General features: G+C 37.2%; 1 protein-coding gene across 3 annotated transcripts in view; it reads right to left on the minus strand.

Annotated features, from left to right (window-relative positions):
* LOC115214303 (EF-hand calcium-binding domain-containing protein 7-like) overlaps positions 1 to 17,834 on the minus strand; it is a 63,630-nt gene that overhangs the window by 27,569 nt on the left and 18,227 nt on the right. For 2 of the 3 annotated variants that reach the window (XM_036504710.1, XM_036504709.1), the window contains 6 exons: positions 12,702 to 12,834; positions 10,261 to 10,461; positions 8,275 to 8,369; positions 6,705 to 6,852; positions 5,738 to 5,832; positions 3,229 to 3,386 (listed from right to left, as the gene is read on the minus strand). In XM_036504710.1, coding sequence (XP_036360603.1) covers positions 3,229 to 3,386; positions 5,738 to 5,832; positions 6,705 to 6,852; positions 8,275 to 8,369; positions 10,261 to 10,461; positions 12,702 to 12,834 — 830 coding nt within the window. The remainder of the gene's footprint in view (positions 1 to 3,228; positions 3,387 to 5,737; positions 5,833 to 6,704; positions 6,853 to 8,274; positions 8,370 to 10,260; positions 10,462 to 12,701; positions 12,835 to 17,834) is intronic. The other variant, XM_036504711.1, reaches the window with a different exon arrangement.

Genomic DNA, 17,834 nt, shown 5'->3' on the forward strand with positions numbered 1-17,834 from the left:
ACAGAACTTCATCTAACTTAATTTTGAGAAATAAAAAAAATTATCAAAAAGCCCACATTATTTATGGAATCCATCCATCCATCTGTCTAAATACTGAACAAATACAGCAATTATTCTATGCAGGAGTCACTAATTTGCATACCGAAAATGTTTAACATTTTATAAAGTGTTTAAATACTCAACAAATGCAGCGGCTATTCTATGAAGGAGTCCCTAATTTGCATACCGAAAATTTTTAACTGCTCTATAAACTGTTTAAATACTCAACAAATGCAGAATTTATTCTATGCAAGAGTCCCTAAATTGCATACCGAAAATTTTTAATTGCTCTACAAACTGTTTAATACTCAACAAATACAGCAGTTATTCTATGAAGGAGACTCTAATTTGCATACCGAAAATTTTTATCACTCTATAAACTGTATATTTACTCAACAAATGCAGCATTTATTCTATGAAGGAATCACTATTTTGCATACCGAAAATTTTTAACACTCTATAAACTGTATATATACTCAACAAATGCAGCAGTATTCTACAAAGGAATCCCTAATTTGTATACCAAATATTAACCCCTCTATAAACTGTATATATACTCAACAAATGCAGAAGTTATTCTATGAAGGATACTCTAATTTGCATACCAAAAATTTTAACTGCTCTATAAACTGTATAAATACTCAACAAATGCAGAAGTTATTCTATGAAGGAATCCCTAATTTGCATACCGAAAATTTTTAACCGCTCGATCAAATCTATATATGGCCAAAATATGCAGCAGTTATTCTATGAAGGAATCCCTAGTTTGCATACCAAAAATTTTTTACCCCTCTATAAACTGTTTAAATACTCAAAAAAAGCAGAAGTTATTCTATGAAGAAGTCCCTAATTTGCATACCGAAAATTTAAAAATTTCTATAAACTCTATATGTACTCAACAAATACAGAATTTATTCTATGCCGGAGTCCCTATTTTGCATACCGAAAATTAAAAAATTTCTATAATCTCTACATATACTCAACAAATAAAGAATTTATTCTATGCCGGAGTCCCTAATTTGCATACCGAAAATTAAAAAATTTCTATAAATTCTATATATACTCAACAAATACAGATTTTATTCTATGCCGGAGTCCCTAATTTGCATACAGAAAATTTGAAAATTCCTATAATCTCTATATATACTCAACAAATACAGAATTTATTGTATGCCGGAGTCCCTAATTTGCATACCGAAAATTTAAAAATTTCTATAAACTCTATATATACTCAACAAATACAGAATTTATTGTATGCCGGAGTCCCTAATTTGCATACCAAAAATTTTAAAATTTCTGTAAACTCTATATATACTCAACAAATACAGAATTTATTCTATGCCGGTGTACCTAATTTGCATACCGAAAATTTAAAAATTTCTATAATGTCTATATATACTCAACAAATACAGAATTTATTCTATGCCGGAGCCCTAATTTGCATACTGAAAATTTAAAAATTTCTATAAACTCTATATATACTCAACAAATACAGAATTTATTGTATGCCGGAGTCCCTAATTTGCATACTGAAAATTAAAAAATTTCTATAAACTCTATATATACTGAACAAATACAGAATTTATTCTATGCCGGAGTCCCTAATTTGCATACCGAAAATTTGAAAATTTCTATAATCTCTATATATACTCAACAAATACAGAATTTATTCTATGCCGGAGTCCCTAATTTGCATACCGAAAATTTGAAAATTTCTATAATCTCTATATATACTCAACAAATACAGAATTTATTCTATGCCGGAGTCCCTAATTTGCATACAGAAAATTTGAAAATTCCTATAATCTCTATATATACTCAACAAATACAGAATTTATTCTATGCCGGAGTCCCTAATTTGCATACCGAAAATTTAAAAATTTCTATAAACTCTATATATACACAACAAATACAGAATTTATTCTATGCCGGAGTCCCTAATTTGCATACCAAAAACTTAAAAATTTCTATAAACTCTATATATACACAACAAATACAGAATTTATTCTATGCCAGAGTCCCTAATTTGCATACCGAAAATTTGAAAATTTCTATAATCTCTATATATACTCAACAAATACAGAATTTATTCTATGCCGGAGTCCCTAATTTGCATACAGAAAATTTGAAAATTTCTATAATCTCAAATATATACTGAACAAATACAGAATTTATTCTATGCCAGAGTCCCTAATTTGCATACCGAAAATTTAAAAATTTCCATAAACTCTATATATACTCAACAAATACAGAATTTATTCTATGCCGGAGTCCCTAATTTGCATACCCAAAATTTTAAAATTTCGTTAATCTCTATATATACTCAACAAATACAGAATTTATTCTATGCTGGAGTCCCTAATTTGCATACCTGAAATTTAAAAATTTCTATAAGCTCTATATATACTCAACAAATACAGAATTTATTCTATGCCGGAGTCCTTAATTTGCATACCGAAAATTAAAACTGTTCTATAAACTCCCTCCGTGCGTCCGTCTGTCCATCCATCCATCCATCCACCCATCTATCCATGCATCCTTCCATGCATGCATACATACATTCATACATACATACATACATTCATACATACATGAACTGTACACAGTTTTTCTCACTCTGTTTTTTTCATTCTCACTCTATTCTTTTCCTCTTGACACTTTCCGTTGAAGAGTGTAGGCTTGAAACATAAAAGACTTTTCTATTATTCCTGAGCATTAAAGTAATACACCTGCTTTTTGTTCATACACCTGTCTTCGTCTTTTCTTTTTCTATAAATTTGAACTTGCAACAGGGCTATTTGGTAAGAAGGTTGCATCCCAACCACATGGTTCCAGGTTCAGTCCCACTGTGTGACACATTGGGCAAGTGTCTTCTACTATAACCTCAGGCCGACCTCAGCCTTGTGAGTGGATTTGGTAGACAGAAACTGAAAGAAACCTGTTGTATACAGACACACACACACACACACACACATATATATCTACGAGGTCTAATCAATAAGTATCCGGACAGTTGCCTTAGCAAGGAAGCTAAGCACGGAGAGTGAAGCCGCTTGGCAAAGACTGACCTTGAATTCTGCTTGTAAAATATATATCAAATCAAAGTAGATAAGTAAACTCTAGTTTTATCCACTGAATGTGGCAAGTGTAAAACATACATATATTATCAAAGCAAAGTAGATAACTTACTTGAAAGGACTAGTCAGAGTAATCTCCCCTGAAGAAGATTTCTTGACGAGTGGAATAACTTCTTGAGGTTGAGTACTTCGGGGACGGAACCTGCAGCCAGTTGTGAAAGGGATAAGAATATAATGCCCAGCAGATAAATCACAGCGAACACAAAATCTCTGGAAGTAAAATGATGAGTGACTCAGCAGGACACAGAAATAACAATGAAATAGAATAACTAAGAAAACCAATAAAATTATTGAACATCACATTTTATACATACACACACACAAGCAAGTATGGCGATGTAAACAGGAAAAAGAGAACTCTGTATATATGAATGTATACAGAGTCTGCCAAAAAAAATAAATAAATATATGTACATACACTTCAAGAAAGGAAACATCTGTATAAATATTTTTCTTTGGTGTTATTGCAATTTATTCAGTGTTATCACAATTTGATAGAACACCAAAAAAGGTTGCTCTTTTGCTCTTTTACTTGTTTCAATCATTTGACTGCGGCCATGCTGGAGCAACATCCTTTAGTCGAGCAAATCGACCCCAGGACTTATTCTTTGTATGCCTAGTACTTATTCTATCGGTCCCTTTTGCCGAACCGCTAAGTTACAGGGACGTAAACACACCACCATCGGTTGTCAAGCGATGTTGGAGGGACAAACGCAGACACACAAACTCGCATACATACACACATATATATATACATATATGCGACGGGCTTCTTTCAGTTTCCGTCTACCAAATCTACTCACAAGGCTTTGGTCGGCCCGAGGCTATAGTAGAAGACACTTGCCCAAGGTGCCACGCAGTGGGACTGAACCCGGAACCAGGTGGTTGATTAGCAAGCTACTTACCACACAGCCACTCCTGCGCCTATTTATATTTATAAAGGTACTTATAGAAGTCAAATATTTTTTCCTTTCCTGAAGTGTGTATACATTTTTTTTGGTGGACTCTATATATTTTTAGTAATATTTAGCAGAAGTACTGGAGTGACTCAAGGGCAGAGAGTTTTGTGCCCTGGTACTTATAGTCTTCGTTGAAGACATGTAAGATAAAGGTCAGTTGGGTAAGGAATGGTTATCTTCACCACCAATGGAAGAAATGAGTAAAGGTAACAGTGGAGAATTTTTGAAGAAACACACATTTTGCACTCGGAACTTAAGTGAGCTGCTCAAAACCCCACCACTGGTGTAGTGAATAGGGGATGTTTCATCTGCTGTATCTGCAGATGTATATGTCAATCAATAGCTGGACTCATTAGTTACCAGCAGAGTTGCATGTGTAAAGTATAATTTTTGTCAGTGTGCACAGTTTTCTTAAAGATCAGTGATGGTCTTCTCTAGTCAGGAGTGAAATGCCACCATCATATATATATGTGTGTGTGTGTGTGTGTGTGTGTGTGAGTCAAAAGTAACGCTCAGTTCCTGTTTTAAGGTTGATATGCATGACTTCCCAATTGGGAGATACTTTTGACTCCTAATTCTTGTTCTACAGGTTGGGATATCAAAGAGTATTAATAACATGATACATAATTCAGATTTACTAACTTTCAAAACTGTCAATAATAACCTGCTAAACAATAAAGGCACAACTTTCCAGAAACTGGGCACACTTTTGACTCACCCTGTATACATATGTGTGTGCGTGTGTTTATCATTTATTGATTTGTAGACGCCTGCATGCTATTATATATATATATATACATATATATATATATATCTTTATATATAAAATTGAAGTTGTGTGAGAGTCTGTCTACTCCGATTTAGATTCCTAACTACTCCCACATTTTGCGGTGCAGCTTAACCAAAAGCGGGTATCTTATAGTCGTGATTCATATCGAGCCCTTCTGGGTATTAGCGCGCGTCTACGATGAGTCTACGATTTTAAAATAAATTACCATAATTTTTCCGCATTTTTAATGCATTTTTCGCTTGGTTTATATAAGGGAAGTAACTCTCTAAAAATGCTTATATAGTTATTTCCCTTACAAATCCGAGCAACGCTGGGCGATACTGTTAGTATATATATATATATTTGTACATTGTTGTATGGTCAAAAAGTTTGCTTCTCAAACCCATGATTTCAGCCTTCAGTCCCACTGTGTGCTATTTATACAAGTATTTCCTACTATAGTCCTAAAGCTTTGCGAGTGTATTTGGTACATGGAAACTGTGCATGCGTGTATATTTACATTCTGCACTTTGCATGAAAAACCTCTGAGCTGCAAATATTGATATTCCCTGTTAGCAAATCATTTGTCAGCTCTGTACATTTGAAGGTGAATAGAATGAAAAAAGGCCTTTACCTGAGAAACAGTAGGAAGATCATCTGGATGTAAAACAAAGCTTGAAGAATAAGTATTTATCTAACCCATACCAGGTGGGAAACAAATAGATGAATAAACAGATGAACAAATAATATTTCTATTGCATTCTCTCTGATACATATGAAACATTGGACAAAATTGAGGCTGCAGTCTAAATATGCAACATATTAGAACTTACTCCAGATTTTGTCTTCATCTCACTGAGTGCAAGAAAGCTTTTGGTTCCATCTGGTTTATATTTGAAAATGCAAAGCATTGTATCAATTTGAGGGTCTGAAAAAGAATATTAATCCTGTATTTAAAACACAACAGATATAATTTCATTACTAAGCTTATTTTAGAAAAGACCACAATGTTAGTACACTGCATAGATTCTGAATATGATGTCCCCAGCATATATACATGACTTGCTAGAAAAATCAGCCAAATCTACTTTCCTATGTGAATAGCTTGTGAGAGCCATGCAAGCTATGTACAAATATACCTTCAGCAAGATGAGAGTTAGTAAAGATTTCCATGAGGAATTTATTCTGCAGGTAGGTGTTCGTCATGGCTCAATTATTAGCCATTCTCTTCAGTACATTATAGCTTGTTAACGATCTAGTTCTGTGAGGTAGATGAGCTACACTTTTTTATCCAACAACATTAAGCTGATTTATGGCACGCCCATGCCGGTGGCACGTAAAAAGCACCATCCGATCGTGGCCGTTGCCAGCCTCGCCTGGCCTCCGTGCCGGTGGCACGTAAAAAGCACCATCAGACCATGGCCGTTTGCCAGCCCCGCCTGGCACCTGTGCCGGTGGCACGTAAAAAGCACCCACTACACTCACGGAGTGGTTGTCGTTAGGAAGGGCATCCAGCCGTAGAAACATTGCCAGATCAGACTGGGCCTGGTGCAGCCTTCTGGCTTCCCAGACCCCAGTTGAACCGTCCAACCCATGCTAGCATGGAAAGTGGACGCTAAATGATGATGATGAATTAAGTTTACAACTATTTGATCAAAGCTGAGCTAGGATTAAACAGCAATGACAATAACATCAATGAGGGCCAAATTTCCACAATCCTATTCTGTGCTAATACCAAAAATTGAACAAGAAACTAATGGTAATGCCACAAAAATCTGTGAATATTAGATGTCAACATACCTTCCTTTGAGAGATTTTCTGGTCCAAAGACTGGGTGTATTGTGAACCATACATTGGTAAAATTAGGCAGACTCAGCTTAAAGTGGTGACTTGAAATTTCTGTATTTTCCAAGAAGAAACAGCCACAGCTCTTCAGATGAGTCCAAAGCTGAAAATATTCAGAAGAAAGAAGTAGATTAATTGTTCTAATGAAATTACTTTTGGATTATATGTAAGAATGAGATAATTTTCTTTTTAATTCAACCCTTCTGTTACCACATTTCTGTAGAAATACACTGCTTTGAGTACATTTTTAATGAAAAATTTAGTGCAATAACTTAGTCTTTGTGATGCTGATGTTTGCAACATGAATTAGCATGAAATATTGGTTTTAAATTTTGGCACAAGGCCAGCAATTTAGGGGGACAGATTAAATATAATACATCATCCCCACTGTTCATCTGGTACTTATTTTATCAATCCTGAAAGGATGAAAGGCAAAGTCTGCTTCAATGGAATTTGAACTCCAAACATAAATGACAGATGAATTGCTTCCGAAGAATTTTGCCCAGCACTCTAATGATTCTGCCAGCTTAATTAGCATGAAATATTGATGAGAGGTTTTAATTTAGATCAGTTTAAAATAGGTCAAATTTTTGTTTAACCTGAATATAAGTGACAGCCGTCTGAATTGGCAGACAACTGCATTGTTAAGAAGTTCACTTTACAAGCATGAGATTCCAGGTTCAATCTCATCCTTGGTGGAATTTGAACTCAGAAAATAAAGATGGCTGAAATGCCGCTAAGCAATTTGTCCAGCATACTAATGATTCTGATGATGATGATGATGATGATGATGATCCTTTCCCCAGGCACAAGGCCCGGGGAAGGATTAAGTTGATTACATCAACCATAGTGTGTAACTGGTACTTATTTAATCGCCCCCCCCCCCCCGCCCCTGAAAGGATGAAAGGCAAAGTCGACCTCAGCAGAATTTAAATTCCAGAATATAGCAACGGGCGAAATACCACTAAGCATTTTGTCCAGCATGTTAACAGTTTTGCCAGCTCACCATCTAAAAAATAAGGCTAATGGTTTCAAATTTTGCCACAAGGGCAGCAATTTTGGGGGAGGGGACGAGTCACGCTAAGAGCACCATCCAAGCGTGATCGTTGCCAGAGTAGCTAACTGGCTTCCGTGCGGGTGGCATGTAAAAAGTACCATTCGAGCGTGATCGTTACCAGCATCACCTTACTGGCACTTGTTCCGGTGGTACATGAAAAAACATTCGAGTGAGGTCATTGCCAGTGCTGCTGGACTGGCTCCTGTGCAGGTTGTATGTAAAAAACACCATTTGAGCATGGCCATTGCCAGTACCGCTTGACTGGCCCTCATGCTGGTGGCACGTAAAAGCACCCACTACACTCTCAGAGTGGTTGGCGTTAGGAAGGGCATCCAGCTGTAGAAAATCTGCCAGATCAGATTGGAGCCTGGTGCAGCCATCTGGTTCGCCAGTCCTCAGTCAAATCATCCAATCCATGCTAGCATGATGAATAAAATAAAAATAAATTAATAAATACTTAAATCTTACTTCGATGGTTTTTGGATCAGGAACAGTAGACGCTTCTACTGCAGCTGATAATGTTTTAGTCTTTCTTTCTAATTGCAACTGATCAGCAGATTTATCTAATGTTAATGGAAAGAAATGAGAGATTAGTCAACATTAGGGGATTTGACACCGCAAAAACTTTATTTTTCACTCTGTTAATTTAGAAATCCATTATTTACTAGTGATTAAGTATAGGGTATCTTGGTTTAGCTCACCAACTTCAAGAATGTAGTCTTTGGGCTGTTAGTGCCTTTGGTGACAAAGTACAGAGAAATGTACTAGAGGTCCACAAATACCCAGAAAAATGAAGCCGTAGAACTCATCCTTACATACAGTTGTGTGACCTGGAACATCTAGAAACAAGTGCAAATGCTGCAGAGAGGTGGTTCTTTAGGAGAATACCGAAGTTGTTCTGTGTAGGTAGAGTGGCAAACATTGAGGTTTGAAAAGCAAAAACCACCAGAGTGCTTTTCAACAACATAAGGTGACAACAGAGTCAGTTCATTGGACACCATTAGAAAAGAGAATGCCTTGAGCTTTTGGTGGCAATCGGGGAAGTGAAAGGAAGAAACCAAGGAAGACACAGAGAGAAAATACTTGATGATTTTAACAGCTGGCTTCAGAAAGACCAGTCATATAATGTACTATTTTGTGAGGGATCATGAGGGTGTTGAGGCCCATGATCACTGTCATCTATAACCATGAAAAGAGAGAGATTTAATAATATTTTTTCAATAGTATTCGCTTCTATAAAACTCTACCCAGTAATCACCTCTGACCAATAGCAAGTAGGTTCCCTTTAACCCCTAACAAGACAAATATGATACGTCACCAATAACATAATTATTCCAGCTTACCAGTTTACTCCAAGCTCCCCAATCATTCTAGGAATTCATACAAACCCATCAGTCTATCATATGATCTTCCTTGCTCCACTTCCTAATGCCTCATAATTGGTTTTTAGGAGGGTCAATGAAGAAGATTTAGCACTTCTATGGAAGCTCCTCCATGGGCTTATATATAAAAGATTAAATAATGCTTAATTAATTACTAAATATCTGAGCTCAATTATTGTTAATCCAATTACTGTTTTTCAAACGATTAATTTCGTTTTTAAAGATGAAAAAATTTTTAGTATTTACATCTATACAATGTTTCAATCTCTTTGAGATCTAGTTGTCAACACACACCTTATCTTATTTCTGAATGAGTTCAGAGAACCAGAAGTACATCATTAAACAATGAAATTCCCACAATAGAGAACAATTATGGAAACTTCAAAATAATTGAAAGGAGCAATATATGTAGACGCAATCATGGCCGTATGGATAGGTGCATGGTTACAAAGCTTGTTTTGCTGCCATGTGAGCAAGTATCTTCTACAAATCTGGGCAGACTGGTGCCTTGTGAGTGAATTTGGTAAATATAAGCTGTGTATACGGGAGTGCTGAAAAAATCCTGGCTTTGGGTAAAAGAAAATACAGGAGGATCAGTTAATTATGATCTTATTCATCATATTTCCCTCTCAGATTCATACACTTATTGCAGTGGTCCTTCAGTTTTTCTAAGCCCTGTAAAAGAACTGAGAAGGTTGGGCCTCCAACCAAGCCTTTCATGATACCCTTAGAGCCAGGAACTTTTCAGTACCCCCTCATATGTATGTATATGTATACACACATATACACGTATGTGTGTATATGTATGTGTCTTTCTACTTGTGTTGGTATGCCCCCATTTACTACATATATATATATTAATATATATATACAATGGACTGCCAGCTACCAAACTCACTCACAGAGCATTGGCCAGTTCAGGAATATAATACAACATATTCAGCCAAGGTGCTGTGCTGTGGGACTGAACCTCAAACCACATGGTTGCAAAGTGACAAACTTAACCACACCGCCATGCCTGATTACAAAAGAGCTAAAAAGAGAATGCGATTAAAAGAAATAGAACTCTTACTCAAGGAATCTCTCTTGATTTCAGTGGCTTCAGTTGAAGAAGTGGTGGGTATGACAATATCATCATCATCATCATCATCATTATTATCATCATTGATGATTATTGACTCCTCAATAACATCGTTCTCAAATGAAATGTTTTCATTTTGGCTTTTGATTTCAACAATTTTCTCTGGAGATGATGTTGAATCAGAGAGAGAAGCTATGGAATAACAAGTGAAGAAAAATAGTAGGTGGACAGTAGCAAGTAAATTACGTTGAATGTTTGGTTTAGTAACTTGAGGGTTTTTATTTTGCTCTGGAACCCCATCACTACCATCTTTGCTTTCTTGTTAGCTACATAATGTAGGGTCGCCATGTATCTCCTCTATAGAAGGATACTTGTGCTAGTGCTAGCCCCACCGGTATATTTTAGCCTCTCTACACCTGGCATGAGACCAAATCCTCCTCTCAGATACTCCCCACCCACCTACCCACTTAGTTGATGGGGAGGTGAAGTTTCTAGAGATTTTACTGTCTTGCAAATTACTTGGTAACTTCACTAATGTCAGTGGCATGATAAAAGTATGGTGAAGGTAAAGAATGCGCACACCTGGTGTTTAGGATTAGGGTTAGGGTTTAGGGTTAGGTAGGAATAATGCTGCTGATGACATTGATGATGATGATGATGATTACCTTACACTGATACAGTCTATTTTGCTGAGAGGAGGCACTAACAAGGGTTAATCTTACTGCAAATAGCCTTCATGAATTGATCATAATGCCAACATGAGCATCCTTGTCTAGGGCTTCAAGACAGCTGCTGAAGATGTAAACTACAGTTCTCCCCTCTCGCTTATTATGTCATATTTTTGCCACCCCTACCCCTACCTCAAAAATATTTTTAAAAAACAATTAAATAAAAATGTATTATCCAATGAAATTTAAACAAATAACAAGAATTTTGCACAAGTAAATCCAGACATTTACATTTCAGTGAGTAGATAATATTAGCCAATACTATGGAATAAGAACAGAAAAAAGATGGTATAGGCACACACCAGAAAAGGTCACAGAAAACGAGAAAGCAACCATACTCTGGGATATGCCAATACACACAGATAGAGAAATTAAGGCCAATAGGCCAGATATAGTTGTCAGAGATCATGAAGAAAAAAAATGCTTTCTAATTGATGTATCAATACTAGCCGATGACAACGTTTCTCTAAAAGAAATGGAGAAACTTTCAAAATACAAAGACCTGGAAATAGAGGAAACTCGAATGAGGAATCTAAAAACAGAAACAATTCCTATCATAGTAGGCGCATTAGGTATGATAAAAAAATATTCAGATAAATACATAACAAAAACACCAGGACTTACAAATATATATAACATACAGAAAATTGCACACATCCTATGCAAAACACTTTCAATACAGTAACCATGAGAGCATCACAGCAAACCACAGCACATACTCAAGGCACACAGAGCTGCACTCAATAGTGAAGTGAAAGCACGCTATAAAAATAAAACTACTTAATAATAATAATAATGATTTCAAATTTTTGCCACAAGGGTAGCTTGTGGGAGGAGATTAAGTTGATTACTATGACCCCCAGTGCATAACTGGTACTTATTTAATCAACCTCAAAAGGATGAAAGATAAAGTTGATCTTGGTAGAATTTGAACTCAGAATGTAATGATGGGTGAAATACTGCTAAGCATATTGCCAGGCATGCTAACAATCACCACCTTAATAATAATAATAATAATAATAGTAGTAGTAGTAGTAGTAGTAGTAATAAATAAACAATAATAATAATAATAACAATAATAATAATATAATAATAATAATAATAATAATAATAATAATAATAATAATAACAATAACAATAACAATAATAATAATAATAATATAATAATAATAATAATAATAATAATAATAATAATAACAATAATAATAATAATAATAATAACAAGAGCACTCAGATAGTGCAAACCTCCGCCAAGGCAACACCAACGTCCTCTCAATGATAAGCCAGAGGTGATTTTTAAAATGAGAATATCTGAAATAAACTTGACTCTTCTCACAAATGAGAATATTAAAAATGAACCCAATCACTCTCAAAAATTAAGTATAAAAACAGGAAAAATAATCCGGAATCCTTGTCTGGTACCAGATCGATCCCAAAATCTAATCAATTTGAGCCAGTCACGAGGCCAAACATCCCTGAAAGTTTCATCTAAATCCATTCAGCAGTTCTTGAGATATCTTGTCCACAGACAGACAAACAAACAAAGAAACAAACATGACTGAAAACAACAATGACAATGACGCCGCTGCCGATGATGATGATGATGATGACGACGACGAAGATGATGACGACGATGAGAGAGTGTTGTAATAATAATGATTTGAATTTCCATGAAAACAATAGAGTAAAATTGTAACGATTTACTTTTGAATGTACTGCTGGTGTTCATTGAAGAAGCACTATTGGACATTTCTGTTGGATTCTTGAACTTGGAGTTCATTAATGCTTTGGATAATTCTTTAGTTTTTAGAATAGTTTCTTCCATTGTTTTGCTAAACTATGAAATGACAAAGAAGAAAAACAAAAGTACAGTGGTAAACAATGATAACATTTCAGCATATCATACTCTCTTGCCAAACTGAAGTTTGTACATACACTGGTCAAATTAAGTTGGCAGTTCTATTCATTCATTCATTTATTATTAACAAAACTATAAGATTATTTATGTAGAATGTTTTTCTCTTTCACATGATATAAGGTTTATATATCTTCTTGCAATTTGAATAATTTTGACATGCAATTAATTCAAATGATTAAAAATTGTTGGCAAAATAAGTTTAAGACCGTACCAACATTATTTTGTTTAAGACTGTACCGACATTATTTTGTTTAAGACCGTACCAAGATTATACAAATTAATAAACCAAATGGGTGGTCACTTAGCTGGTTGTACTGCACTGTTTTGTTTAATAATTGAGCATTGTTACATATTAATTCACTATGGAAAAGCATCGTAGCATCAGCCCAGTTACTAGATCAAATATCATGCTGCTTCATCAGCAAAATGTGTCCTTCATGAACATTAGCAAGCAATTAGGATGCAGCAAAATGTCTTGTGTTCAAGCTTGGAAGCTTCATCAAGCCACTGGCCAATACAAAGATGGCAAAGAGCAGGCACCCTGAGAAAAACAACAGTACAGATGGATCAGTGAGTACATAGGCTCTCTGAAGATAACTGAATCCTTACAGCAGTGGACATTTACAAACAATTGTTTGATGAGATTGACATCAGCTTTACACCACAAGCTGTCAGAAACCGTCTAAAAGAATTTGGACTGTTCAGCCAGATCGCTCAAAAGAAGCTCATCATTTCTGAGATGAACTGGCAGCAGTGGATCAAGTTTGCTAAAAGCCATATTGAATGGACAGTCGAAGATTGGTCAAAAGTTCTTTGGAGTAATGAATCTTGCTTCTGCATCTTTGGATCAGATGGAAAGACTTATGTTAGACACCATCCAACAGAAGAATTCCACCCTAAGTGTGTCAAGAAAACAGCACAAGCAGAAGTGGTAGGATAATGGTGTGGGTCATATTCAGCAACTTAGGTGAAGGTTGGCAGGCTAATACTGCACACACACACACACACACACACACACACACAAACACACACACACACACATTCATGTATATATGTAGCTCTTCTACAGCAAGAAACCTGTTCTGCTCTGGCCCTTCTCTCATACACTTACCCCTCATCTATCATAAAGCTGTTGCTTTAGGATTCAGGATCTTACAGGATGCAGTGTGAACTCATTAGTACTGGCATAACTAAAACAAAAAAGCACCCAGTACATGTTGTAAAGTGGTTGGTGTTAGGAAGGGCATCTAGCTATAAAGACGATGCCAAAGTAGACACTGTAGTATGATGCAGCTCTTGGACACTTTGGATTCTTTCAAACCCTTCAGCCCAAGCCAGCTTGATATATGGACGTTAAATGACAATGATAATGATGACAATGATATATAATATATATATATATATGCGTAAGCCGCAGAAATGAAGCCAGTATGCTCCGATGGATGTGTAATGTCAGTGTTCATAATCGTCAGAGTGTAAGTTCCTGAGAGAGAAAAGCTGAACCTAAGAAGCGTCAGTTGTGGCGTGCAAGAGAGACGGCTGCGCTGGTATGGTCATGTGACAAGAAAGGCTGAAGATAGTTGTGTGCAAAAGTGCTACACCCTAGCAGTGGAGGGAACCTGTGGAAGAGGTAGACCAGGAAAACCTGGGACGAGGTGGTGAAGCACGACCTTCGAACTTTAGGTCTCACTAAGGAAATGTCTAGAGACCGAGACCAATGGAAGTATGCTGTGCATGAGAAGACCCGGCAAGACTAGTCAGGCCATAACCCGTGGCCCCGACCTGGGACGTAGTAGTCAGTCCTGTGCATACCTTCCTTCTTGTGACACTATGAAGACCTGTTGAGGCAAGTGAAAATCAAATCAAATCAAAACAAATCAAAATAGATGAACATCAGTGGAATTGTATTCTTTGTGGTACCAGTGCCGGTGGCACACAAGAAAACACCCAAACGTGGCCGTAACCAGTACCGCATCGACTGGCCTCCGTGCTGTGGGCACAACAAACACCATCCGATCGTGGCCGTTCGCCAGCCTCATCTGGCACCTGTGCCGGTGGCACATAAAGACACCATCCGAAGACCCGGCGACGTAGTCAGTCCACCTGTGCATATCTTCCCTCTTATGACACTTGTGAAGACCTGTTGAGGCAAGTGTGTGACACTTGTGAAGACCTGTTGAGGCAAGTGAAAATCAAACCAAATCAAAATAGATGAATATCAATGGAATTTGTATCTTTGTGGTTCCAGTACCGGTGGCACACAAGAAAACCATCCGAAGTGGCCGTAGCTGGTACCGCATCGACTGGCCTCCGTGCTGTGGGCACAACAAACACCATCTGATCGTGGCCGTTCGCCAGCCTCACCTGGCACCTGTGTCGGTGGCACATAAAAACACCATCCAAAGACCCGGCGACGTAGTCAGTCCACCTGTGCATACCTTCCCTCTTATGACACTTGTGAAGACCTGTTGAGGCAGAGGCAAGTGTGTGACACTTGTGAAGACCTGTGAGGCAGAGGCAGTGTGTGGACACTTGTGGAGACCTGTGAGGCAAGTGTGTGACACGCGTGACACTTGTGAAGACCTGTTGAGGCAAGTGAAAATCAAACCAAATCAAAATAGATGAACATCAATGGAATTTGTATCTTTGTGGTTCCAGTACCGGTGGCACACAAGAAAACCATCCGATCGTGCCGTTCGCCAGCCACATCTGGCACCTGTGTCGGTGGCACATAAAGACACCATCCGAAGACCCGGCGACGTAGACAGTCCACCTGTGCATACCTTCCTTCTTGTGACACTTGTGAAGACCTGTTGAGGCAAGTGAAAATCAAATCAAATCAAAACAAATCAAAATAGATGAGCATAAATGGAATTTGTATCTTTGTGGTACCAGTGCCGGTGGCACACAAGAAAATCATCCGAACGTGGCCGTAGCCAGTACCGCATAGACTGGCCTCCGTGCTTTGGGGACGTAACAAACACCATCCGATCGTGGCCGTCCGCCAGCCTCATCTGGCACCTGTGTCGTGGCACATAAAAACACCATCCGAGCGTGGCCGTCTGCCAGCCTCGTCTGGCACCTGCCAGCCTCATCTGGCACCTGTGTCGGTGGCACATAAAAACACCATCCGAGCGTGGCCGTCTGCCAGCCTCGTCTGGCACCTGTGTTGGTGGCACATAAAAAACCATCGAGCGTGGCCGTTCGCCAGCCTCGTCTGGCACCTGTGTCGGTGGCACATAAAATCACCCACTACACTCTCGGAGTGGTTGGCGTTAGGAAGGGCATCCAGCTGTAGAAACACTGCCAGATCTGACTGGCCTGGTGCAGCCTTCGGGCTCCCCAGACCCCAGTTGAACCGTCCAACCCATGCTAGCATGGAAAACGGACGCTAAATGATGATGATGATGATGATGATATATATATAGTTTCTTGGCGAAGCGGTATGTGTTTGGTAAAATAGAAAGATGAATAATCTTGTTGCAGATTAATCAAAAGTTTAACCGATACCTTGGTAGCAAAAATCACAGCAGAAGAAAGCACGGTTGGAGATAAAACCTTTTGGTGTTGCAACCGTGCGTTGGTGCGGATAATTGAATTTTAATATTATTAGTGATTGAAGAAATGGAGTTGAACGAAGATTGAACAGAATTCCTTTTATTGCATTCTACATGTGTAGAATGCAATAAAAGGAATTCTGTTCAATCTTCGTTCAACTCCATTTCTTCAATTCACTAATAAATATATTATATATATTATATATATTATATATATATTAATATATATATATATATATGCAGGTGACATGTAAAAGACACATGTTAGTGACATGTAAAAGGGTACCCATGCCAGTGACATGTAGAAGACACCCAGTATACTCTGTAAAGTGGTTGGCATTAGGAAGGGCATCCAGATATAGAAACCAAAGCCAAAACAGATGACTGAAGCCTAGTGCAGCTCTCTGTTTTACCAGCTCCAGTCAAACCGTCTAACCCATGCAAGCATGGAAAATGGATGTTAAATAATGACGATGATGATGATGATGACATACATACATACACATCTGTATATGTATATTTATATATATATATATATATATATATATATATATATATTATATACACACACACACAGTAATCCCTTGCCATATCGCAGTTCACCTATTGCACACTAAGTACATCGCAGTTCACCTATCGCACACTCAGTACATCTCAGATTTTTCTGGCTAATGTATGTACATTTATATCGTGGACTCCTAAGTCTATCTAGTTTTCTTTGGCTGATGGGTATTTATATTTTTTTAGATTTTAATTATTTCTGTGGGACGTTTTGGAACATAACACCCACAATAGTTGAGGGATTAATGTATATGCATACAGACATAAATACAAACCTGCTAATGATGAGAGACAAATGAAACCAAATGAAATATAGTGTAAATGTAAATATTTAACATTTCATCACTAAATACAAGGTTAAAAGTCAGTAAATTAAAACTGTATTATTATAGTAGTTCTGTTTCTTATAGCTGTATCAGTGTAATTCCTCGTGGTACCTAATAATACTAAGGTGTATTGATCCCCTCAGAGTTCTTTGCTAACAATACAACACAGCAATGGTGCATAATATAACACTGGAGAACAGGGTTTTTGCTGTCTGATGCTGGAGATGTTTCCTACTAATTCTGGAGTGCTGATTTCAAAAATGAAATTCATTTTGCTCTGTCACGTTAAGATTTTCCACAAACTTAGATGTCCATTTTTCAACATTTCTGGTATTGTCACCATTTCTAAGGATAGATTTGACTTCATCAAATGCGAACCCATATATAGAAATTATTCAGAAAAATATAGTTTTGCAATGTCATTTAAAGTAAATACAAGAACAAAAGTGAAAACAAAAGTCATGATTTAAGTACC

Source organism: Octopus sinensis, linkage group LG7 (genome assembly GCF_006345805.1).
Source record: "Octopus sinensis linkage group LG7, ASM634580v1, whole genome shotgun sequence".
Lineage (NCBI taxonomy): Eukaryota > Metazoa > Mollusca > Cephalopoda > Octopoda > Octopodidae > Octopus > Octopus sinensis.